Below are 23,868 nucleotides of genomic sequence, written 5' to 3' on the forward strand. Positions count from 1 at the left end.
AAAGCTACTATCTCCACCAACAAAAGCTACTGTCACCAATACCAAAAGCTACTCTCACCAGCAACAAATGCTACTTTCACCAACATTAGAAAACTACTCTCACCAACAGCAAAAACTGCTTTCACCAACACCAAAAGCTACTCTCACCAACACCAACGAGCTAATCTCACTAACATTAGAGAGTTACTCTTGTATAAAAAACTACTCTCACCATCAACAAAACCTACACTCACCAACGCAAAAAAACTATTATCACCACCACAAAAAACTACTTTCACCACTGACAAAAGCTACTCTCACAAACGTCAAAAACTACTATCATCACCACAAAAAGCTACAATCATCACCACCAAAAGTTACTCTCACCAACAACAAAATATACTCTCATCAACATAAAAAACTCTTCTCACCAACAACAAAACGCTACTTTCACCAAAACCGATAGCTACTCTCGCCAACATTGAAAACCGCTTCACTTGCTCTCTTTCTGAAATGATGCAAGTGTAAGACAAATATTTCCAGAATTCAACCACAAAAACAAAAATACAAACCAGAATAAAACACCATCAGAAACATAGATACCATAACATCAAAATTGAACAATGAGGCATATAAAATTAAGATACAATTTCATTTCCTTCTTAACAGAAACTTCAGCAATTCTCATTCTGTCCTACAATTATGATCTAATCCAATTAGAAAACCACAATGGATCTACAACATTATATAGGCAACAAGCAATAATCATTTGATCGAATAGAGATCAAACTGAAACAATTTTAATCACAGGAACTAATCTGATGATTTGTTAATACGAGATCAAGGATAACAATGCCAGAATTCACCAAATCAAATTACAGAGTAAGAGAACGGAGACCGTAGGTTCCAGGCTTCTGTTCGTCGAACATCATCATCCGGATCCACGACCTCAGCTCACTGAAGCTTCTCGGCTGCGGTGGCACGATGCTTTGGACTCGCTTGTGTTTGACCGCGTTCGTCCACGACTATGAAACCTCAACTTCGTTGTCTCCGACAGCTGCTTTCTTCACCGCCGGAGAGATCTGAGTTGGACTCCAGATCGGAGGCTATGGTCGCCAGAATTGGGGCGAGGGGGGAGGGGTGGTCGTGTCGGTGGTCGCCGGAATTGGAGGCGGAGACCAAAGACATGAAAATCTGTGGTCGAGGAGAGAGAGGAGAGAGAGAGAGATAGATAAAGAGAGAGAGAGAGATGTAAGGCCGTAAGGCTGATGGAATTAATTGGGTTTCTTAAGAGGGTAAAATTGTCAGGAATGAATTAATTAGTGGAAGCAAGTGGTCTTATTTGTACAAGAAAAATTAAGTGGCCTTATCACTAATTAAAGTTTCAAAAGATCACTTGTGTGTAATTTTCTAAAACAATATCACTAAACTATTAAACTACCAGATTTGCTCACCTAAGGGATAGTTTTAAGGGACTGTGAGAGACAAATGCATCTCAACCACATGTATTAAATATAGATGCAGAGATTATAACAACTTAAAACTGTGTTAAACAATCATGTTCTTTATGTATAATGTGCTATGTGCTTAATAATTTGGAATTGCTTCGTTTGCAATTGTTTGACTTTATGTGAATCAATGTGTTTTATGTGTAAAATGGCTCTGCTAGGGTTGTTCTCCAGCCGCCCTTGGCCTCTCCTCCATCACAGATGGACGTCTATTTCGATCTCCTTTTCATCGGACTCATTAAGCGTGATTGCTGCTATCTCCTTCAAAAGGCCAAGGCCAAGGCTAGGCTTTTCACTCACCATGACCTCGTTCTCTCAATCCCAATCTGCTTGTGGAGTCCCGATGCTATGTGTTTCGCTGGGGAATGCAGATCGATCTATGTCGTGTTGGACCAAGACGTCAAGGAAAGGTAGATGTTCTTACCCAAATCGAGCCCGCCTGAAATCGTCGCTGACGACCAAAGATTTGGGCTCGATGGAGACTGTGTAGGTGAGAGGCTCCGCTTGGGCGCTGTCGGCGGTGAAGCAAGAAGAGGCAAGCCTGCGATCTGTAGCTCTGGTGACAAGTGGCTGTGCTTATCGCTAGACGGGTACGGCGGCGATGACGCTATCGGCGCCGGAGTTGCTGGTTTGGTAGATCAGATTCCTTATATCCAACCTTTTTCGTTAATCTGGTTCCTACCAGATTCAACATTCCATGGCGTGGGGTGGGGAGTCCTAATGGTGCAACTAGCCCTGTGGTTGCACTTGAAGCTTTTCGATATGGTGGTCTTCGCAGCGTCCGGTGGCGATGCAGTCCGTGGCATGGGGCTGCTAGGTCATGACTGCACGACGCTAGGATTGGCTGGGCCTTTTGGGCTTGCTTACTTTTTTTGGGGCTGGGATGAGATCTTTGGGCCTTATCTTGGGCCTCATGAGGAGTGGATTCTATGGCCGGGTCTCATTTAAGTTTTTCTGTACTTAGCCTATTTACTTGTCTTTGGTAACATAGTTTATAGGCTTTCTTGAATAAGTGAGCATGGGTACAGTCAACTGATCGGGTCTAATCTATGTATCGTTGTGGTTTACCACAAACTCTTTATCTACCCATAGTCGGTAGAGGGAGGATATGTAATGGTCATTTCTGGCTTGAGTATTATTAATATATCGACATGATATTCTTTACAAAAAAAAAAAAAACGTGCATTTATTTTCAGCCGTCAGATTCACTTGTCCCTCACAGTCCGTTAAAAACTGTCCCCTTAGGTTAGGTGAGCGCCTCACTAAACTACGTGTTGGGCTCTACGCTTCCATTTCGAAATGGTAGAGATGAAGCAAAAAATATTAGAAGATACGAGTTTTTATCGTCGGGAAAAAACAAACGAGGCCTAGGAGATTTTACAAACAAAACGAAAGCTGTTGTCCAACTTCCAAGCACTTGGCGACTCAAACCCGACAGGCGAACCTGAATTCCCTAGAACAGCCATAATTCTTTGTTGGGGATTGCAACTACAAATTCTGTTCAACATAACATATGATGGAATGATCGATGAGAATGTCCATATCCCAATTAAGCCTATACTGTTTGTTTCTGCACGTCTTCATCCTTGGGATCTCGGCTATCAGGTGATCATCATCTTTTCCCTCCTTGTCTTGTGTTTGTTAATGGGTTCGAATCTTGGGCATCCCACATCTTGGACTTGGACGATTCCCTCTTTGAATTTGCAGGAAGGATGTGGGCTTTCTTCAGAAGCAGTTTTGCAGAAATACAGTCCAAGGAAGATACTTACTGTCTGATGATAATGGTCAGCACCCTCCCTCACTAAGCTTCTGCTTCTGTTGTTTCTTTTCCTGCTCTTTGTTTTCCATGTCAGATCTTTTGACACACAATTCCCCTTATTTGGTTTCCCAAACTCGTGACACTAAAACTATTATTTCTTCGTTGTGGTTGCATAATGAGGAATGGAGTACCAATAATTTGATTAATGAGAAGTTCCTCTAGTTGTTACTTCAGTGTCAGTCTTCATTCCCTTGGAAACATAACTTGTACATTTTGCATTGTAGGCCATGTCTGTGACGCGCTGTCAGTAAATCCTCAGTCTCGCTGCTGCCCTGAAAAAGGAGACAAGTTCTCTTGTCAGTGAGTTTTTTAACTTTGTATGCTCAACTTTTTATCTTACAATTTAGAAAACTTATAACATTTGTGCCCCGCTTTTGTTTGCAGTGGTTGCAACGTTGTCTCAGAGTGCTGTAATTCTTATGAGTATTGCGTTTCGTGTTGTCTAGATCCTTCAAGGGTAACTCTTGAACTGTTTGAATTTTTTTTTTCCTTCAATTTTATTTTTAACATTTAATTTGTTTTGTTCTGCTCTCTTTTTTACTCTTCTAATCTGCAAGTTTTTGGGATTTTTTTTTTGTGTGCAGATAGTAAAGGAACAAGTACTGGAAGTGAAGATTGCCAAGCCAGCTTCTGCAGGTAAAGAAATAAATTTTAGTTAACGGTTCTGTATCCCTTACCATAGAGGAGTAGTCTTCTGCATTTACTTCTATATGTGATGTGGGACTGTGGGAGTAGTGCTCAATTCAAAAATTCATAAAATCTAGATTTTAGTTGACCTGGCTCGAAGACTCTGACCACTTGTATGTATTGGTAAGTGGGGGCTCAACTGCTTTTTGGCAAGTAAATTAGAGGTCCTGATTTGACCATTTGTTTCCTTTATGCATTGAATGGAATGAGTTTTGGTGAAACCCTTAGTTCTGCCCTGTATAGAAGCAATTGAGAATTCCATTGAACTCTTAGACTATATATATAGTATATGTATTTTTTTTTCAGATAATGCATTCAAAATGTTCTTTTGTCAGGGAAATATTCCAGTGTTTTTGATTTCTGTGCTGGAAGGTGCCGGCATAATTCTGAGAGTGTGGTAAGTAATACATTAATAATGCAAGCGTATAATCGTTATTTATCGTTTGGATATGGTTTTTGCTTTCGGTTTTCTCAATTCATGGAATAATTGTTTTTTATTTTTTTAATAATTATCCTGATAAAAATTTCACAAATCATTTATTCAAATTTTTTAGGAGTAATCTAGTTATTAGTTAGTTTTGACTTCTGAGTAAACTGCAGTCATTTCTCAAGTACTTAGAGTCATGGCCTTGGATGTTAGTTTAAGTTCTGGTCTTTTAGTTAAATACTTGAAACTTATATGATAAAGATGTTGATATGCACAAAAATAATGAATAAGCTAGGTTATGCATGAAATGTTGATCATAGGGATATTGTCAGAGAAAGTTGCTAAAGATATGATTGTGCTTCTCTGATGCATTAAATAGATGTCAATATCATAGCTGAGCATTTTCTGGTGGTCTGCTGGCTTTATAGAGCTATTTGTACGTCTTTCTTACTAATTTAATTTTTTGGAATTTAGTTGATCAATGGAAAGTCTGATTCTCTTATCCATTTCAGATATATTCTTTCTGAACAGTTATATTTAGTCACAATGCAGGAAATTCAGTGCTTTAATGTAATTTGTGACCAATCACTTCTCTTAAACTTCAGGAGCTTAATGCTTTATTCGTTTATGCTGTCATATTCAGAAAAGATAGGGAGAACCACATCATTATGTGCAAGGTCGTATGGGGAGAGTGTTGCTCATGTTTTCTGCATTGTGAAGTTGGTTAGGGAGGTTGGGTGAATTGGGTAAGATCAACAGGGAGGATTTCTGTGTTAAGCAAAGTTTCTCTAGGGTTGCGGTGTGTCAGCTATATGTTGGAGATCTGGATGGAAAGACGAAGAGGGGGCTTTTGAAGATTATAGTGGTGAGAGTGATGGAAGAGCGTTGGGAGAGAGTTAGGTTTCGGGCATCTTTATGGCCCTTTGTTCCTGTGGAATTCAAAGACTACTCTCTGTCTTTTATTGTTTTAGAGTGAAAGCATTTGTAGTTTAGGGAGTTCTGCATTGATTAGGCTGGTTTGGCGGCAGTTGTCCTTTTTGTTTCTTGTTCTCTCTGCATTTTAGTACAATGAATTTTTCCATATTTGCGTAGTTGAGTTTGAATTGTCTGTGGAAGAAGGGTCACAATCTTATTGCGATATGCCTGATACTATTTCTTATGCTGTGATACTGTTTAAATAAGCTTGAACCTTTCAGGTTCACGAAAATGCTTACCGTAGTGATTTCCATCACTGTTTTTCTCTGCCTTCAAATTCTTCAGGTAAGATCCAGCTTAGAATTAGATAGTATTGGTAATTTGCATCGTAGATACATATGAAACTATAGTTTGATGAGGACCAGCTCATGTTGGAAAGCTTATGGCTTCTTTTCTTTTAGTTTATAATAATCTTTGTATATAATTCTTGTCTCTACCCATTTCTACTATAGCAGGAATTTAATTCTTTTGTTTTCTTTTATCTGCTAGAGATGATAAGCTCATGCTTGAAATTATGATATTGCTTGTACAGTTCCCATCTAAAATTTTTAGATGTTTTGGATATGCTTAATTTTCCTCCTCACTGCAATAGTAGAGAAATTTGTTCTTAATTTGGTGATGGATACGTGTCGGTGTCCAACACCGGACTTATCGCCAATCTGAAGTGTCAGTGCTTCAGAGCTGAGAACTTAGTAGATCTGTTATCACTGGTATCCAATTTGCCCATGGGGTATTGAACAACTTTTTAGTAAAATGCCTCTGTACTACTATATGTCTGTCTTTCCAGCATTAATCTCTAGCTTCTTTTTTTTTATTTTTTTGTGTGTTATGAGAGATCGTATATAATATGGCAGAGTGATTATGCTAATGTTAGTGCCATATGAAATTTTAAGAACAAATACATGTATAGACTGACACTACTTAGGTAGAAGGCCTCTTATTTTAATCTGGACTTGAAGTATTGGACCATCATTGTTGCTATGCATGGTGTTTCTTTTTCACCCCTCTTGCTAAGCTTCTCATTTCAATTTCATTGATGATTTGATTAAATGAATACCTATCTTTCTGACTGGGTGCTGTATACAGACAGCTAGTTTAAATGCTTTAACTTTGTTCTTTCTAAACATATCCCAACAGCTGCGAATTATACGTTTTTAGAAGCCAGACTGAATGGCATTAATGTTCTTGTTGGAAGGTGAGATTCAAAATTATATCTATATTTTTTTATCTCTATTTAAGTATGAACTTATCCATGCAAAAGTTTTCAAACTGTGCTGACTCGCAAGAGTTTCTTATGGTGTATCTGACAGGCAAGGTGAATCCTGCGACTTGGTTTGCAAGTCAAAGGGACAGTCATGTGTTCCAAATAAGCTTTTGGTACTTAATCAGTGTGACATGTAAGTTGAGCATCCATTAGTTTTTCTTTCATATACCTTTTATTCAATATTCTTGTATTTTGCTACTGGCATTGTGGCTTGTCGAGCCTGCCTCGAGATTTGCGGGCCGTGTGCAAAACCAGAAACTCTCTTATGTACAAGAGCATATCATGCCTGTTTCAGAATATGGAAATGCTTTATCTGTATTAAAAATTGGGTACTATGACTCTTGGAGTATGTAAAGACGTTTGTGGGGAAGAGTCCAAACCTTTTTGTCTTTTTGAGTTGGGTTTTGTTAGATACTTCTTCTTAGAGAAAGAAAAAGAAAGAAAAAGGGGGTTTTGTCAGATATTTTAATCATTACATTTATTATTCCTCAGTACTATTTGTTAGTACTTTACTTCATTTTATTGAACTAGGCTGCTATATATATATATTTTTTTAATAGTCAAGCACTCATGAGTTCAAATTTTGCCAAATCTCAATAATTAAATTCCAAGAATTTTGAGTTTCTTTTTTGATGGGAGCAAATCAGCATCAATTACTGTTTCAAAACTCCTGTCAATAGTTCAGTTACATGTGTCCTCTTTGAAGCGCATGTGTAAAGTTTCCCACAATGTACTTTCTACTTGATGCCCTTGGTTTTTACCATGTAGCCCACTTGTGCATTCCTCTTGAGTACTAGTCTGTCAGCCCTACAAGTGATAACACTACTACCTGATTTATGATAACTCAATTCAATAACCAGTTGAGCCCAATCTGTGCTGCTGCAAACTGCAAATTCTGCACCTAGTCATGGCTAGTGTTGTCTGTTGCATCATTTTTGGTTCCATTCCACCGAATTGTTGCATAAATTCAGTTAGAAGCCGCTGAAAATGATGCAAAATTTCAGTGATTTGTTGCAGATCCTTGTTGGAATCAAACCAAACCTGTCCACATTTTTGGTGCTGGCAGTGTTTGTATTTCTGATGTTTATTTCCATGTGACCACGCTTAGACAAATTTGATTTTAGATGGGACACCTTCTTCTGATGAAAATCCATTTTTAAGGAAATGAGTTACTTGTTCAATATATGCAGTTGATAGTATCATTGTTTTGTTCTTTTTGATAATCTTTTGAGCAGTATCCAGAGATATATGAGCTGCAAGGGAACTTGCCTGGCCAGTATTGGATCAGATCAACCTGCCGAAGTTGTCGATGACGCTCCTGAACATTTGGTATGCTTGACTTATGGCATTAAAGTCTATAAAGCGGGATTGTTTTTCATCATATAATTTAAATTAGCATTTTATCCTACTATTAATAATCAAACAAAGACCCTGCCTTTAGACAATTTGCTTTCTTTATGCAAGGGAAGTCACTCACATCATCACTACTGCATCTGCATTTTTGGGCTAATATTTACATGTCAGTTTAGTAGTTTATATAGGCAATGTTACCAAATGCATCTCTTGCACTACAATTATTCTGTACTAGTGTTTGGGCACCCTATGCATAGGATCTTACTCAATACCTGTAGTTTGATGGTGGTATCCTATACGTTCTGAGTTCTTCCTCTCTATACCACTATAATTCAATGGTTATCTAACTCTTCGTTGTTCTTGCATACGTATGCACCTACTTAGCTGCCAAATAGGGTTTGTGCACATCAAAGGCCTAAAGTATTATGAATGCAAGTCAATAACCTATCATTTTAACTGAGAGATGATAGTTTTAACCCTTAATTTAAATATGAAATTGTTGATCACCATATGACATGTCCATTGTATCATGATTTGCTGATGAATAATTTGTGTTCTTTGGACATTTACTGCCATAAAGTATATGACATGCTAGCTGCTCTTGGGCTCCTATGTGTCCCGTACCTACTTGTTAATAGTTCAGTATCTGTCTGACATTGATGGTTTTGTTTATTTAATAACTTTGTGGTGAGGCCATACTTGCCTATTTTGCGAGATCCTAAATATTTAGTATAGTCCCATTCACTGCTGTATGGCTTTGCTAGAGTCTTTTTTCTGATCATTTAACTCGAGATACAATTAGATCTAGGGCCATCATATGATGGAAGTTGGGATTTACTTTTGTTCAGAAAAGCAAGCAATAAGCCAAATTGATCTAGGGCCATTCTTGCTCTCTCTGAATTTATATGACCCTGACAGCATTGTATCTCTTTTGACTTTCAGAATCCTGGAGCATGCTTGTATACCCAAACACAATCCATGCTTTCTTGTTATGGTTCACATCAGCATACAAGGAGGCTTTGCCCTTGTGCATAGATCATTATCAGTAAGTTGGAATTCTATTTATGTATGTATAATCTTAAGTCAGTTGGGCGTTCAAATTACATGAATCCTCATAATTTTCCATACCAGATGTACATAAATTGAGGGAGTTCTGCAGGGTCTAAAGCACCCGCAGATTTCATCGGAGTTATTTAGAATTAATATTTTGTTTTGAAACGACTGCTTTTTCTTTCTTAATTCTTCTAAAGTATTCTTCAAACACTAAAAACTGGCAATCAAAGATTACTTTTTGCAAAAATGGATTTTTTTTGGAGTAATATCTTTGTGTGCCAGCAGCTGCGGTAATACGGAGGGTGCAAAACTACGATCTTTGGCTCTGGAACTGAATCATTTCCTTGTATCCGAAAAAAATTTATTTGCTGAGAAGGAAATAAAGATATAAAATTCCTACCAAAATAACTGGAAGTCTGATAACTATAAAACAAACTTTTTACTGGAGGAGGCACTATTCGAGAACAATTAGCCGATCTATTCTGGACGTTCCTAAAATGGGTACTATCGGGTTGGGTGAATTCAATATTTCAATAAGCATTCAATGCGGGTCAAAGCATATGGTTACCTGGTTGGTTAAATGCTATATGGCATGCTCAATTATCTCTTAACCTAGCTATGTTAGGAGCTTTAACCATTCACCATATGTAGCTGCGCCAATAAATCCGTGAGAAATTATTTGTAAAATGGCCCCATTGAGCCCGCCTGAGTCTTTCTGAATAAATGTGCAAATCAGTTTTGTTTTCTGCTTTTGCCAGTTTATTCAAAGATATCTTTTGAATTTGACAGTTGCCCCCAGTTTGCCTTACATGGAGACTATAAGATATGAAACTCTTTCCATTACCATTTCCTTTTCTTGGTTATATTCTGTCCAAGACCCCACATTGTCTACACATAACTGCAGTGTAGCAGATCATTCTTGTTGTTGGTTACACTAGGATGCTCTTATCTATTTGTATGGTGTTTATCTTTTATTTTCTGTATGGGATCATTGATTAATTTGTTTCCAACTAATTCTCTTAACTTCAATGAAATATATTCTTTGTTTCAGAGAACATACAGGAAAAGCAAAGCAGGTATCCAGCCTTGCTAACTCTTAATATGTTTGCAGGAATTTCCACCGATGTCCCAGGCATGAGCTATGATGATGTATCTTTGTTGCCTCATTTCTCCAAATTGGCATTCCGTTGTGTGGTTTGATGCATTATATGTACTGCAATTGCTAGATTATTGCTCATTGTAAGTTCTGCTGTCATGGCATCAGAGGATGAGGGCATTTCAGCATGTCATTCTGTTCCGACATGGCTTCAAGCTCTCCGTCATGGATCGCATTCGTGCATGTTCTATGGAAATGTTAATTTGTGGCCCTGATAAAAGTTAGTTGAACATTGTGTGGATAAAGCGGTCATTGGGAAACAATTTCACTGCTAGATTGAAATCCACTTTAACCGATTATGAAACTTCTGTTCAGACCATAGTTGAGGCTAGAATGGGTGAATCAGGCGATACTAGGAAGTTAATTATGCATTGCATAATCAAAATGCATAGGCTGCTTAGTTATTTCTCATCAAGTATTAAAGATTTTGTGTGGACACCTATGTTAACAATTACATATATTAAAGAGAAGATTTGAGGGAAATACTCCTAGTCCCCTGCGTCTAATCCCAGCAACAATAAAGCTCTGGTGAAGCACAATCTCAGCCATCATATTTTATGTGTCAGGAGCTTCAGGATTGCATACTGATCTGCAAACAATCGGTTAGATGTGGAGCTCTCACTAAAAACAATTTTTTTACTTTTTGTTTGTTTTGTTTTAGTTTAATCAAACACATAATTTATTCTCAATTTGATGCGCTCGACTTAATCCTCAGTTAAGTGTTGTATATGCATGCCTCTTGTCCTGCTGGTAGCAATCAAATGAGAATAGTTTTTAATCTATTTATGGGAGGAATTTTTCAGCTTAATGAAGTATGCCATAAGCTCTTCCAGTGAACCATAGTAGATAACCTGAATGCCGGTGAGTTGCAACCAGAAATTTAGACTCCATTACTTTAACCATTAAACATTACAACTCTATGATCATCAATTTCTTGAATGTAATAAAGCATCAAACATAGCCCCTAAAATACACTACAACTGTAACTTTTGTGGCTGTGGTACTGTAACTTCTGCAGCCGTGGTTAAGCACGAGCCTGATTAAGATCATAGTCACCACTAATTTTCGTGATCATCAATTGTCAGTCAAACTACTCAAAAGTGGAATTCGATCTCATTGTGTACTCTGCTACGAGTTGGGCAAAAGATGATGACTTGTTTTCTAGCAATCTTGCAGGAGAATCACATTCCTCAATCAGCCCTGAAACAAAATCAAGGATACATTTCACATAAAAAGTGAGTCAATGGTAATACTAGGAAGGTGAAAGGATTGATTATTGGCAATACTAACCATGACTTAGAAGTAGAACCATGTCACTGTCAAGAACAGAAGTTATTCGATGCGCAATAGTAATGACAGTACAGTCTGAAAAGTGATGCCGAAGGGTCTGCTGAATCAAATTATCTGTAGCAGTATCAACCGATGCAGTTGCTTCATCAAGCACCAGGACTTTACTTTTCTTGAGGAGCACACGGCCCAGGCAAACCAGCTGCCTCTGACCCATACTCCAGTTCTCTCCATTTTCACTAACTGCAGCAACCATATGAACATGAATAAAAGCATTTCTATCATATAAGTTTCGGAATTGAATGCATCATATATTGCCTCTATGTTGGACTAGAGCCATAGAACTAACCTGCAGAATCAAGCTTCCCTTGCTTCTTCCTAACTTCATCTCCTAGTTGGCATTTATCCAGGGCCTAAAACAATTAACAAATATTTTACATACTAGTGCAACGAGGTACCAATTTAGAGCTGCAAATCTGACAATGAACAATATTTAAAAAGAAGCTTCCTATCATCCTCAGGGTAAAATGAACTAACCTCCCAAATTTGTTCATCTGTATACTCTTCAAGTGGGTCCAGATTGCTTCTTACAGTTCCTTCAAACATGGTTGGGTCCTGAGGGATAATGCTTAGCCTAGACCGCAGATCATGCAATCCAATAGAAGAGATATCGATGCCATCTATCAAAATCTGGCCAGCAGCAGGATCAACAATTCGGAAAAGAGTTTGTATGAGAGTTGACTTCCCACTGCCAGTTCTCCCCACAATCCCAGTTTTCATTCCTCCAGGGAAGGAACATGTGAGACCCCGCAACACAAGTGGCATGTGTGGAGCATACCGCACCTAGGTACATGAACATGGCATAAGATTCAGACATGAACGACTCTATATTTATTTCAAAAATATGGCCTGAATCTAATAAACAAGAACATTAAGTACCTGAAGATCATGCATATCAACTTTTCCTTGCGATGGCCAGGAATGATCAGGTCTTTTAGAATCTATTACCAGAGGAGGTTCACTTGGTATACTAGTAGTATACTGTAGTATTCTCTCCACAGATATTATCTTGTTCTCCATATTGCAAAGATTCCATATAACCCAAGCTTGTAACATGTTTAGGTTAAGTCCATATGTGACGGCTAAGCCCGCAATGCCTACATGGTAAAAGGACCCAAAACAAATAAGAAGTGGAGGGAGAATGACTAGATGTTTATAGTGTTGTATTTCAAACTGAAAATGGATAAGATTCCAGATGGGTATCACTTGCCTGGATCTATCACTCCTTCTGGAACAGAGATCAAGAAAATTAAACAGAATGCAAATGTAATGGATGACAACACATCCAAGCGAAAGCATAGCCATTCCATTGCACCAGCTGTGTAGAACTTTGGCCGACCATATCCATCCATCAGTTTCATGTTGGTATCTCGGAATCTAGATTCTTGATCGAAGCTCCTAATAGTAGTTGACCCTGAAATTGTTTCTGCAAAATGTTGTATCACAGGAGCTTTGCATACTCCAACCAATCTTGCTAGTTCTCGTGCTGAAGGTATGTAATATTGCTGCAGGAATATAAGTTTGTGAGGGTTTGTTTTCACAAATAATACTATATCTTGCAGGTTGTTGCAGTTAAACTGGATTTCGATGGATGAAAATTGAAAACCCTTTTCAGTCACTTTAGTAGCTCTTATGGACTTAAGGCGGGCCTGAACTGAGAATAAGTGAGCATGTACAAGCCATGAACAATGATAATGCAAACGCATAGCAAAACAGATTGTGACAAGCCAGAATTAGTGACATTATTTGTTTCAAAATAGATTTCATGTGACATATGGATCAGCAAACACATAAAATAACAGAATTCTGACAAAGTCAGAAGGATTACCTGATACCAAACACAGGCTGTAATCACAGGTATAAATATGATGAAAACCTGCCATGCCACCTGAGACATCACTGCAATAATTCCTAAAAGCTGTATCATTGAGAAGGCAAAGGCCCCAATTTGATTTGAAATGTTCATGTCCACTGTATTTTGGTCTGTAGAAGCCTGCAAGAAAATTATAACAGTCAGTATGCTACATCAGAAGGGCATGAAATTGGGGTTCAAAAAAAAAAAAATAGACTACATAAAGTTCATTAGATCCTCTTTTCATCACCCGATCAAGCAATATATTAAATATGTTTTGCTTACTCTGTTTAAGATTCGTCCACTTGGAGTGGCATCGAAGAATGACATGGGAGCACGGAATATGCACAAGTGCATTTTATTGAAGAGTATAGTGGCTGTCTTGTACCCAGCTGTTGCAAGAAGCAGAGATCTGAAAAGGATACAAAAAGAACTTCCAACAGCCAAAGCCACATAGACAATTATAAGCGTAGAGCTTGTAACAGTTGGTTTCATGTCTGCTGACACAGGAGTTGCCCAAGCCATCCAGTAATTGCTTCCAATTTGAAGGAGTTGAAAGAGAATCTGTGCAAGTAATATAAAAGGCACGAGAGCTCCTCCATATGCTGTGGTAATGTATTTCCAGTACACTGAAAACCCAACCTTACCTTTCTCTCTCTCTTCTTCTTGAACAAGCTGCCCTTTTGGCACGCCTAAATCATCTATTTTACTATCTTGAACATCTCTGTTGTCTACTTTTTGGACAGCCCCAGTAGTACTAGCCGAATTGTTTTTTTCAACTGGTCCTACCCCAACAGAATCAAGCGCAGACAAAGCTTCATTGTGTGCTCCCACAAGATCCATAAAATCAGTTCCTGAGTTAAGAATGTCATTGAACTTTCCAGCTTGAGTGATCTTTCCGTCTTTCATGACCTAATAACAAGGAATAAGTTTGAGTAGACAGAAACCAAACAGAGGAAAACACATCTTATCAGTTGAAATCATAAGAAAAACACTACAAAATTTCTCACCAAGACAATATCAGCAGCAGGTAAGAACTCCACTTGATGAGTGACATAGATTACTGTTTTGGAACTCAAGAGGCCCATCAAGCATTCCTGCAATGCAAGTAGGAAGTGAAGTTTTTATTATGAAGTTTCAACTTGTCCAAATTTTGAAAAGAAGCAATTAAATTGAGTTGCATAAGTCAGTAGTTCAATGGAGTGAATAATTTTGAAGGCTCAATTTAGATTGAAATGTAGTGGCACCAGAATAGAGAAATGAAATACCTTGAAAAGGTGAGATCCTGTATGAGCATCAACAGCACTAAAAGGATCATCAAACAGATAGATATCAGCATCTTGGTACAAAGCTCGTGCAATTTGTATTCTTTGCTTCTGACCTCCACTTAAATTGATTCCCCTTTCCCCTATAACCGTCTGATCACCAAATGATAGAATTTCCAGGTCCTTCTTCAACGAACATGCTTCAAGAACCCCCTCGTACCTTTCTCTGTCCATCTCTTTACCAAACAATATGTTTTGTTCTATCTTACCACTTTGTATCCATGGTGACTGAGAAACATAGGCCTTTGTCCCACACAACTTGAGAGTCCCAGATATCTTGGGAACTTCTCCCAGAATACAAGAAAGTAAGCTTGATTTGCCTGAGCCAACAGTACCACAAACAGCAACCTTCATTCCATGGATAACTTTGAGATTTATATCCTTCAATGTAGGGTTAGGCGAAGATAATTCCCAAGAGAAATTTGCATCCAATATTTCAATTGCAGTATCAGAACTACCTCTAGGAAGGTTCTCTATAACATCAGGCTTCAACTCATCAAGAGAAAGGAACGATGCAATTCTATCAAGGGATACCTTTGTCTGTGCTATCATTGAAATTGTGTCTGGAAGACTGTAGATGGGCTCTTGAAGAATTCTGAACGTTGCAAGCGCAGATAAGATCTTCCCAGATTCCAGTGGGATCCCCAAAAGCATGCAAGCAAGAAAAGTGACCACAGACACAAATGTGGGGGCACCCCAGAAGACAAATGTGGTCATGGCCGAAGTATAAACAAACTTTCGTAACCATCCTGTCTCAGTCTTCCTGAGGTCAATAATCTTAGACAGAAACTTCATCTCCCATGCCTGCAGCTTGAGAATCCGCATGTTCCTTAAAATCTCCGATGTTGCCTTCATCCTTCTGTCCTTTGACTCCATCAACTTGTCCTGAAACTTCTCTTGCAATTTCCCCAAAGGAACATTTGCCAGCATAACAACTATTGTTGCAACTAAAGTTGCAATTACAGCAAGGCCAAGATTTTTATACAAAATTAAGAGGGCTAAAGCAACTTGTAGAACGACCATCCATGGGTCATGCATGTACCAAGTGAAGTCACCAACCCTCTCAGCATCAACAGTCATAAAATTGATAATCTCACCACTAGTGTGGCACTGCTTGGACTGGCAAGACAGGGTCAAACCCTTATTATAGATCACGGTAACCAGTACAGCTCTTATTCTTACTCCTATCTGCTGCGCCCTAAAGAACCAGTGCCTCTGAGAGAGGCACTCCACGAGCTTCGCCACCAAAAAGGCAGAAACTAAAGCATAGCCCTCATATTCGAACTCACGTCGCCCATAAAGGTATTGCACAAATGTGTCGATTAGATATGGGCCAACATAAGAAGCCATTGTGTAAAGAAGCACAAAGAAAGCTGTCAAAAGAATCTCTCTCCAGGCCGAGAAGATTAATGCCTTCACCAGATGAAGCGTGGTCACTCTGCTAAGAGCACCACGCTCCGACTCGAGCTTATTTCTAAAAACTGGAAAGGACCCAACTACACTATCACCCTTGTCTAGTTCAGGAACATCTTCAAGGTCTAATGTTTTCTTATTACCCACCGCGATTAAAGGACTCATCCAAGAAAAGGTGAGGATGCTGAAAATCCCAGCATTTGAAAAAGGGGTTTCCACAGTTGCATCCCCTTTGGACTTATTTGAGTCTGCAGTGTTACCTACACTAGAATCTCTACTACCATTCAAAAGGGGTTCCTCAAGAAGGGTATCTCTACCCTCTTTCGACCCAATAAACCCCACAAATATAAAGAACAGAGCAAAGACAAGGAAGGCAGCATCAGAAACTAGAGATTGAACGGGTAAGGCAACGTGTTTTTGGTAAAGAACAATGTCTATGACAAGGCTATAGCAAGATAAAGAAAAGTAAAAACCCCACCAAAGTCTGAGTAAGAATGGAAACTTTGGTTCATCACAACTAGAGAAGTGGGTATGCAAGTAAACAAAAACTGCACCCCAACAAAGTGTTCTAATTGCTAAATCAAAAAGGGTCACTAGCTTTTCTTCAGACCAGACATGTTTATACCAGGAGAAGTAGTTGAATAAACAAAAGCCAACACTAACAGCAGAAACAGCAAGACAACATATTAGAGTGTGCCTGTAGTACAGAGTTGTCCTATTCCTAGACCCCTCCTCTTTTGGGGCCCCTCCCACATCACCCACCTTGAATTTCTTCCACAACCAAGAGACAAGCAACACAAATAACAGAAGGAGATGTAATGATCCAGAAAACCCACGAATGAAAATGGGTTTAAGAAGGAAATCGGTACCTGGAGACATGAAGGACGAGTGGTGTGAGAGTAGGCGCATTGAGGAATGAAAAAGCTCCATGGTTTATGGAGCTTTTTCTCCCAGAATTTCAGAAGGGGGCGTAGGCTGCGTTTTGTATTAGAAAGGAGTGACTGGTGGTGCCTTATTTATAAGTGAAGTGAGAGATGACTCCAAGAGCTGGGTTTTGGCTAATGAAAGGAAAGTCAAAATTGGCCTCTGTTTGCTAGTTTAGTTTTCCTTGGGGGTCGGATAACGTGGTGCGCAAGACTCACATGACGGAGGAAGCTATGACATTACGTATGGCGTCATTCCGGGAAAACTCCTCAAGTCATACAACTTGGTTCTGTGGTTTTTGACCAAAAGAAAAAGAGAGATTTTATCTACCCGTCTCATTTTTCTAAATGCACACCCCACTTTTTTTGTAAAATTTATAATTCCTATTTTCTCCCTCTTTCTAACAAAAAAAAAAAAAAAACTACGTCTCTGCTGCAAGTGAAGATTGATACCTGCAGTTTTAAGTACTAGGCATAATTAGCAATAACGTCCTACGAGTTACACTCAAAATGTTTTAGCTCATTTTCTTTCAGATTGGATTCATCGACTACAATTGATTTGTTGATGACAAAACATGATGATATCTTTCATTTCATCATAATTACCTAAACTAAGGAAGAACTTGATAGTATTACGAAGACTACTAGATATCGTATATTCGATATGTATGAAGAATTAAACAAAACTAAAGAAGATTTGTTTAATTCTTCATACATATCGAATATACGATATCTAGTAGTCTTCGTAATACTATCAAGTTCTTCCTCCCACAATCAGTTTACCAAAGAAAGAGAGAAGAAGAAATTAAGGGGCAATTGTTGTTGTTGCAGATGGGAAGATAAAAGGATTGCAATTCGACTTTGAAAGTTGGAGAGAGAGAAAGAGGAAGAGAGAACCAAGGGTAATTAAGGAAAAAATGGAGAAAAAATTGCAAAAAAAAAAAAATTAAGAGTTGTGTATTAAACAAATAAGAATGTGCAAATAAAATTTCTCAAAGAAAAAAAAAACTAAGTATTCTTTAGCTAGTGTTAAATATGTATTTGTTGAACGAATTCTCTATGTATTTATATTATAGATAACAAATTAAATCAATTTTTTAAATTAATAAAAATAAAATAAAACATCAAAATATTAACGTCGTGGCACTTAAGAGTGTGAAACAATTGTTAAATTGGAGAAAATATTAACGTGCTCTCCAAAATAACTAAAGAATAAAGATAAAAGGTCTCATAAAGATGCTCTTATGAATAATGTTAACAAGAATGCAATTTATCAGAAATTACCAACAATTTTCCTTAAAAAGAAAAAGGAGCTGAAGCAAATGTCTTCACACACACACACACATATATATATATATATATATATATTTTGGTACAATGGGGGTCCAAGACCTAGAACAGGAAAACAAGACTAACACCTAAATAGCCTCAACTGATCTGAACACCCTTGGCCTAGCAAAGCCATCAATGTCATCAAGCATGGCTTGACAAATAAAGGAAAGAGCTGAAGGACACCTGCATAATCCAAGCTCTTGATCAGTACTTCTTTTAGCTAAACCATAAGCTACCATATTTCGAAATGTCTTCACATATTCTTTATTGATATAGAAAGAATAAGTTCTTTCGGCCATAGTTATGGTACCTTCACAAAAAACAAAAATGGGAGGAAGAATGCATATTGTAATATGCTATTCAATTATGGTGGACACTAGACGTATTGATTGCGATGGACGTGATACACTATACTTTGGTGGCTTTGTGTGGTAAGCAAGGCAATTGACCATTTTAATGTTTGCCTTAGTAATATAACCGTTTACCCCACAATTGAAAGCACCAAGTTGATGGAAATTAGAAATCAAAATAGATGTCGATCGAGCTTACAAGATCGAAGTCAAGACTGAAGGAGGATTTTGCTTAATGATATATCTATTTATTTGGAATCGTAGCCTCAATTTTATTAACACAGAGAAGCCTTATAACAATGAAACAAGACCAAAAATCGAACTCTAGAGCAATTGTGAGTCGTCTGTACGTCACCATGAAGAAAAGTCTAGATGGCCCTTAAGCCGCAACCATGCAAACTGGTAATCACGAACACCATGAATATCATAAAAACGGAGAAATTTGTTCAAGAACAAGATTCATCCATTGTGACCTCATCCTGGATAAAGAAACACTAAGGAACCTCCTCAGAATATCCTCCATTACATTTGTTCCCCAAAACTTTTCTACAAATCGCAAAGAACAGTCCCCACTAATTCACTAATTCCAATCACATGTTTTGACTAAGCAGACAAGCCAAGTGCTACTTTCAGTTTTATTGCAAGTTCCAATCATGGTATTTAATTTGGATTTTTGACGCTACTCTAATTTTGTCTGGATATAATCCTTATCTTGATTGCTTTAAGGCAATTACACACCTCTCTTGATTATCACCCAGTGAACAAATATTAGTAGTGAATGCTCGTATCAAAATCCAGTTTTGTCTTGAAGCATGTTCATCATAGTCTCTTCCCCAATGAAAACTCACAATCACTCTGTCACATTTGGACCCTCGTGACTCTGGTTTTGAGTGAGTCCACCGACATTGGAAAGATAGTCCATCTAATTGATTATAATTAACTAACAAGATACTAACAGAGGATGGCGTTAATTCAAAGATTTTCACAATGGTATATATATCCAGTCCCACGTCCCTTTCTCTTTCTTCCCTTTCCTTTCATCCAATAGTCATCAATCAGATCTACTCTCAAGAGCTACGAGTAGGCCTGGCATTTAAACCCGTAACCCGCACTATACCCGCACGCTAAAAACCCGCACAAACCCGCAAATTAACTGGTTTTACGGGCTAATTAAACCCGTTACACTACTACAAAAAAAACATTAAAGGATGTTCAGAAAACGTCTTTAAAAACTTTAGATGACACGCAAAAAAAACGTCATCTATCAAGGAGTCATTGTAAGTCGCTTACAAGGATGTTCGAAAAACGTCCTTAAATACCTATAAGGACGTTGGAAAAGTGTCCTCTAATCTCAAAAAAAGCGTCCTCTAATGTTTTATAGGACACTGAAAAAGTGTCCTTAAATCTAAAAAAAGTGTCATCTTATATATACGAGGACGCTGAAAAAAGGTCCTGAAATCTAAAAAAAACGTCATTGTAACTATTACAGAACACAGAAAAAAGAAGTCTTGGTATGAACAAAAAGTGTCCTTGAAAAGAAAAGAGGACATTTACTGATCTGTTACTCATAACAGTTGAACTAAACTACAATTAAAACAAACTAAATAAATCCTAATTACAGGTTGATATCCTATGTGATCTTAGATGGCAGTAGAGGCACAAAAACTTGGTTTCATCATCTCCAATATCTTCATCTACTACCTGATAGATATAACAAAAAGCCAAGCATTTAACAGAAATCATAGGGCCAAATTAATAACACATCTCAAATCTGCTACAATACAATGAAGAAAAAAATAGAATGCAAAAGCTTTAATTTGTGAAGATATTAGTGGCTCAAGTGGCTCACCTTTGAGACAGTTTCAAGAAACATGATAGGGAACAATTACCTGCACTGAAAGAATTTTCAATAGTCAAAACAATAAGAGATGATGATGGTAAAACTTGAAGTAGATTGCAATTATTCACAAAGAAAAGTTCTTAGTTAGCATATACGGTCCATGTTAGTAAACAAACAAAAACAAGAAAAAAACTCAAATGGACTAAACACAAACAAAAACCTAAACTGAAACTGCAAAAATAATTCACTGCAATAAGCTCCTTAAGTTGTAGTCAATTACTTGGGGAAAAAAATATATGAAAAAGAAAACATGCATTGTAAGTCATTAAGTTTAACGCTTAGCTTACTGAAGAACAAGTTGACAGTGATGAGACCTACATAATGAGATATAATAGATACACATAATGAATCAGATTAAATAAGTTATACACATACTTATGCTCACATTTAACCCACAACTTTGTACTCTAAGATAATTCTAACAGCATTAGCCTAATAGCATTGATATATTGAAGTACTAGCACAGCTTTGAGACATTACAGCTCTAAGAGAAAGTATCAAAATCCACTTATTTGAATTCTCAAGTACATAGGAATGAACTCTCTAGTTTAAGAGAAACCAAACAAAGTTGGATACAAGCACAAACATTAGTAAATGCAAACAATTTATTAACATGGACAAGCACCAAGCTTAAAATCAGTAAATGCAAACAATTGTTTTCGGTAGTAGTGATACAATTATCATATAAGCTTATAAGCATATACACGTAAATACAAAAAGATCAAATACAAAACCCAAATCATTGGACAAAAAGATGGTTGTGACAGTGGTTACCTAGAAGAGTGTTACCATTTCCAGGATTCCTGTCATTTCTGCTCTCATCCTTCATCTTGCCTTTAAGTCATTCATATATGGATCCACATGAAAGACCACTAATGATAAATTCCATGTACATATATATGAACTTCATCACTAACGAGTAGGGATCAAGGACCTGCAATATCACTGAAACTCCATATATATCCAACTTTGTGGTAGAAGTACGATCATTTGGCATATACATAAGCTTGTTCCCCAATTGCACAGACCAACAAATTTTCAATTAGAGTAAAATTCCAGAAGCTTAACAGCCACATATAATAAATAAGAAAAATAATTAAGAAATGGAAGGAACATAGTTCGAGTGAATTGTTATTTAGGAATTTGTCAAAGGTTCGAGTGAATCAATATCCTAATTTTACTCACTAAAAGACATTATGAAGCTGTATCTTCTTCTTCTTCAAATAAGAAACAAACGGTCATAGACCATTAATATCAATCTCAAGTTGTCCCCACAAAGAACTCAAACCTAAACACTAATCTAAACATCAAAGAAGTGAATTTTTGCTTGATCCTATTTCTGTGAATATACACTACCAGCTTAATCATCTAAACTGAATAACTGATCTTGCAAGTTTCAACTTACATCTACAAACTAGTCACTCATCAATGTAAACTTCTACTGTAAGCGAGATAAGTTTACCAGTCAAACGTACATCAACTAATTCTATACATACTTAGAACCAAAGTCAAATCCTACTCCACAAAAGGATCACATATCCTCGAACGCTAATAGAAGCACTGGAATTTGGGGAAAACCACCCTCTTTGCCTTGGTCATCATCGGAACATTATACCACTAGTAAACTAATTCAACACTTTAAACACGGACCAAACTTTATATGGGCAAAGCTATATATCATTGGTTGCATTCCAATCTCTTTAAAGTAAATAACTTTGATCTTCATAGACAAAGTATTGAAATAAATGACGCCCTTTAGCTCTATACAGCTTTGTAATTGGTTACTTATGTTGCCTAATTACCGCCTCAGGAAATTCCTCAAGTAAAACAAGTATAAAAAATAACCAAAAGGAAAACAAAAGAATTCTCGGGCTCAAAGTTTAACACAGACAAATTCAGCTCTATCCAGAAGTTCATGCGAAAGAAGAAATTGCAGAGATAGCATATATATCCATAGGTGTAGCAAAATTAAACAAAGCAAAGTAATTTGAAGAGAATTAGGAAGCTGTTCAAGTAAAAACTTACGTGACTGCCTGAAAAAGCTTCGATCTTCAACGGGAACGATGCTTTGGCTGAGAGCAGGTCAGCGGAACAACCAAACCTACAGCTAGCGTACCAACCCAGATTTTTCTGACAACCAAACCTAGAAATTTAGAGAAATTCCTATATTCGTACATCAACCCAGATTTAATGGAAAAATTTCTATGGTTTCTTTTTCTTTTTTTTCTAAACCCTAGAAAATTTTAAATCCTTGGTTAAATCTAACAAACAAGCGTATGATTGATTGATGAAGCTAACAGTTAAAAAATACAATTGAGATATATGGCATTCACCTGAAGAGCCCAACATGATAATGGTGCCAAGATTTTTGATTATTGGAACATGCAAAGTCATTGATCTTGAGCAATTTTGGTTGGTGGAATTTAATTTGTTGAGATATATAATGCAGGTGGCTGATCCTGATATGCGTTTTGGGAATGGATCGGAGGGCTTGACTCGGTGCCTCAACATGTACTCACTGATGGCCAACGGACGCAAAATACCCAATTCCTCCAACACTTAACCGAAACTCGAAGAGTAAATCAAACCTCTTACCTCGGTCATCGCCGATCGGGATCAAATTCGCTGGAAATTGCAGAAAACCCGCCGGCAGCTCCGAAGCTTCCAAGTTTTAATTCTCTCTCCAAACCCGCCGGCATCTCCCAAGCTTCCAAGTTATAATCTTTCACCTCACCGAGACGCAGCTACCGCCAGCAGTCGTCGTCGAAGTCGGAAAATCTGACTGGAAACCGCCATGCAGTGGAAACTTTCGAGCCTCAGGCCGCCGTCACAGCTCGCTCGTTTGAACCAAAGGGAACAAAGCCCCGCTTCCTTCGCACCTCCGAGACCATTCCAACGTCACCGGTCTTCCGAACAGAGGTCGCCGGAATCGAAAGGAGGAATCGGATCACCGTTATGGGTTTCGGGGTCGAGGAACCGGGTCGACCAGTCTGGCTTCTTCTACATCGTCTCGATATTTATTAATGATACACGGCCCAGATCAATCGGTGACTCAAATCAACGGCTCTGATTGCACCATGTAATCTCCATAGGATTTAAATGAATTCATTTAGTTCCTTTCAAAAAAAACATCATGCATTTTCAAACTTTAAAATTCATAATAAAGAGCTCGCTGAAAAATGTCACGAAATTTACTACAGACTTG

At 37.8% G+C, this 23,868-nt stretch overlaps 2 protein-coding genes and 1 long non-coding RNA gene across 8 annotated transcripts; 1 reads left to right on the forward strand and 2 right to left on the reverse strand.

The window, feature by feature from the left end:
• Positions 1-2,815: 2,815 nt before the first annotated feature.
• On the forward strand, positions 2,816-10,704 carry LOC133709276 (uncharacterized). 3 transcript variants are annotated; one of them, XM_062134955.1, is made up of 13 exons: positions 2,819-2,963; positions 3,005-3,092; positions 3,195-3,271; positions 3,531-3,606; positions 3,691-3,763; positions 3,891-3,942; positions 4,329-4,390; positions 5,617-5,680; positions 6,533-6,590; positions 6,706-6,792; positions 7,895-7,988; positions 8,955-9,057; positions 10,177-10,704. In XM_062134955.1, the coding sequence occupies exons 2-12, from the start codon at positions 3,016-3,018 to the stop codon at positions 9,045-9,047; spliced, it is 813 nt and encodes a 270-aa protein (XP_061990939.1). In that variant the 5' UTR covers positions 2,819-2,963; positions 3,005-3,015; the 3' UTR covers positions 9,048-9,057; positions 10,177-10,704. The 3 variants fall into 3 exon arrangements, with proteins under 3 accessions (XP_061990940.1, XP_061990938.1, XP_061990939.1); XM_062134956.1 differs by having other exon boundaries at positions 2,816-3,092; positions 10,117-10,704; XM_062134954.1 differs by having other exon boundaries at positions 2,817-3,092.
• A 383-nt stretch (positions 10,705-11,087) lies between these two features.
• On the reverse strand, positions 11,088-17,184 carry LOC133709275 (ABC transporter C family member 3-like). The gene is made up of 10 exons (XM_062134953.1): positions 14,689-17,184; positions 14,431-14,517; positions 13,706-14,332; positions 13,397-13,561; positions 12,779-13,073; positions 12,448-12,665; positions 12,046-12,351; positions 11,858-11,921; positions 11,512-11,751; positions 11,088-11,421 (listed from the first exon to the last, which is right to left on the reverse strand). The coding sequence occupies exons 1-10, from the start codon at positions 17,086-17,088 to the stop codon at positions 11,312-11,314; spliced, it is 4,512 nt and encodes a 1,503-aa protein (XP_061990937.1). The 5' UTR covers positions 17,089-17,184; the 3' UTR covers positions 11,088-11,311.
• Positions 17,185-20,277: 3,093 nt separating this feature from the next.
• Positions 20,278-23,814, reverse strand: LOC133710465 (uncharacterized). Of its 4 annotated transcripts, XR_009846702.1 has the most exons (5): positions 22,997-23,808; positions 22,689-22,793; positions 21,438-21,669; positions 20,613-20,657; positions 20,278-20,464 (listed from the first exon to the last, which is right to left on the reverse strand). It is a non-coding gene; the product is annotated as an uncharacterized LOC133710465 (long non-coding RNA). The 4 variants fall into 4 exon arrangements; XR_009846701.1 differs by having other exon boundaries at positions 21,438-22,806; positions 22,997-23,814; XR_009846700.1 differs by having other exon boundaries at positions 20,613-20,652; positions 21,438-22,793; positions 22,997-23,811.
• Between the last annotated feature and the right edge of the window lie 54 nt (positions 23,815-23,868).

The sequence above is a fragment of the Rosa rugosa genome, chromosome 5 (genome assembly GCF_958449725.1).
Source record: "Rosa rugosa chromosome 5, drRosRugo1.1, whole genome shotgun sequence".
Classification (NCBI taxonomy): domain Eukaryota; kingdom Viridiplantae; phylum Streptophyta; class Magnoliopsida; order Rosales; family Rosaceae; genus Rosa; species Rosa rugosa.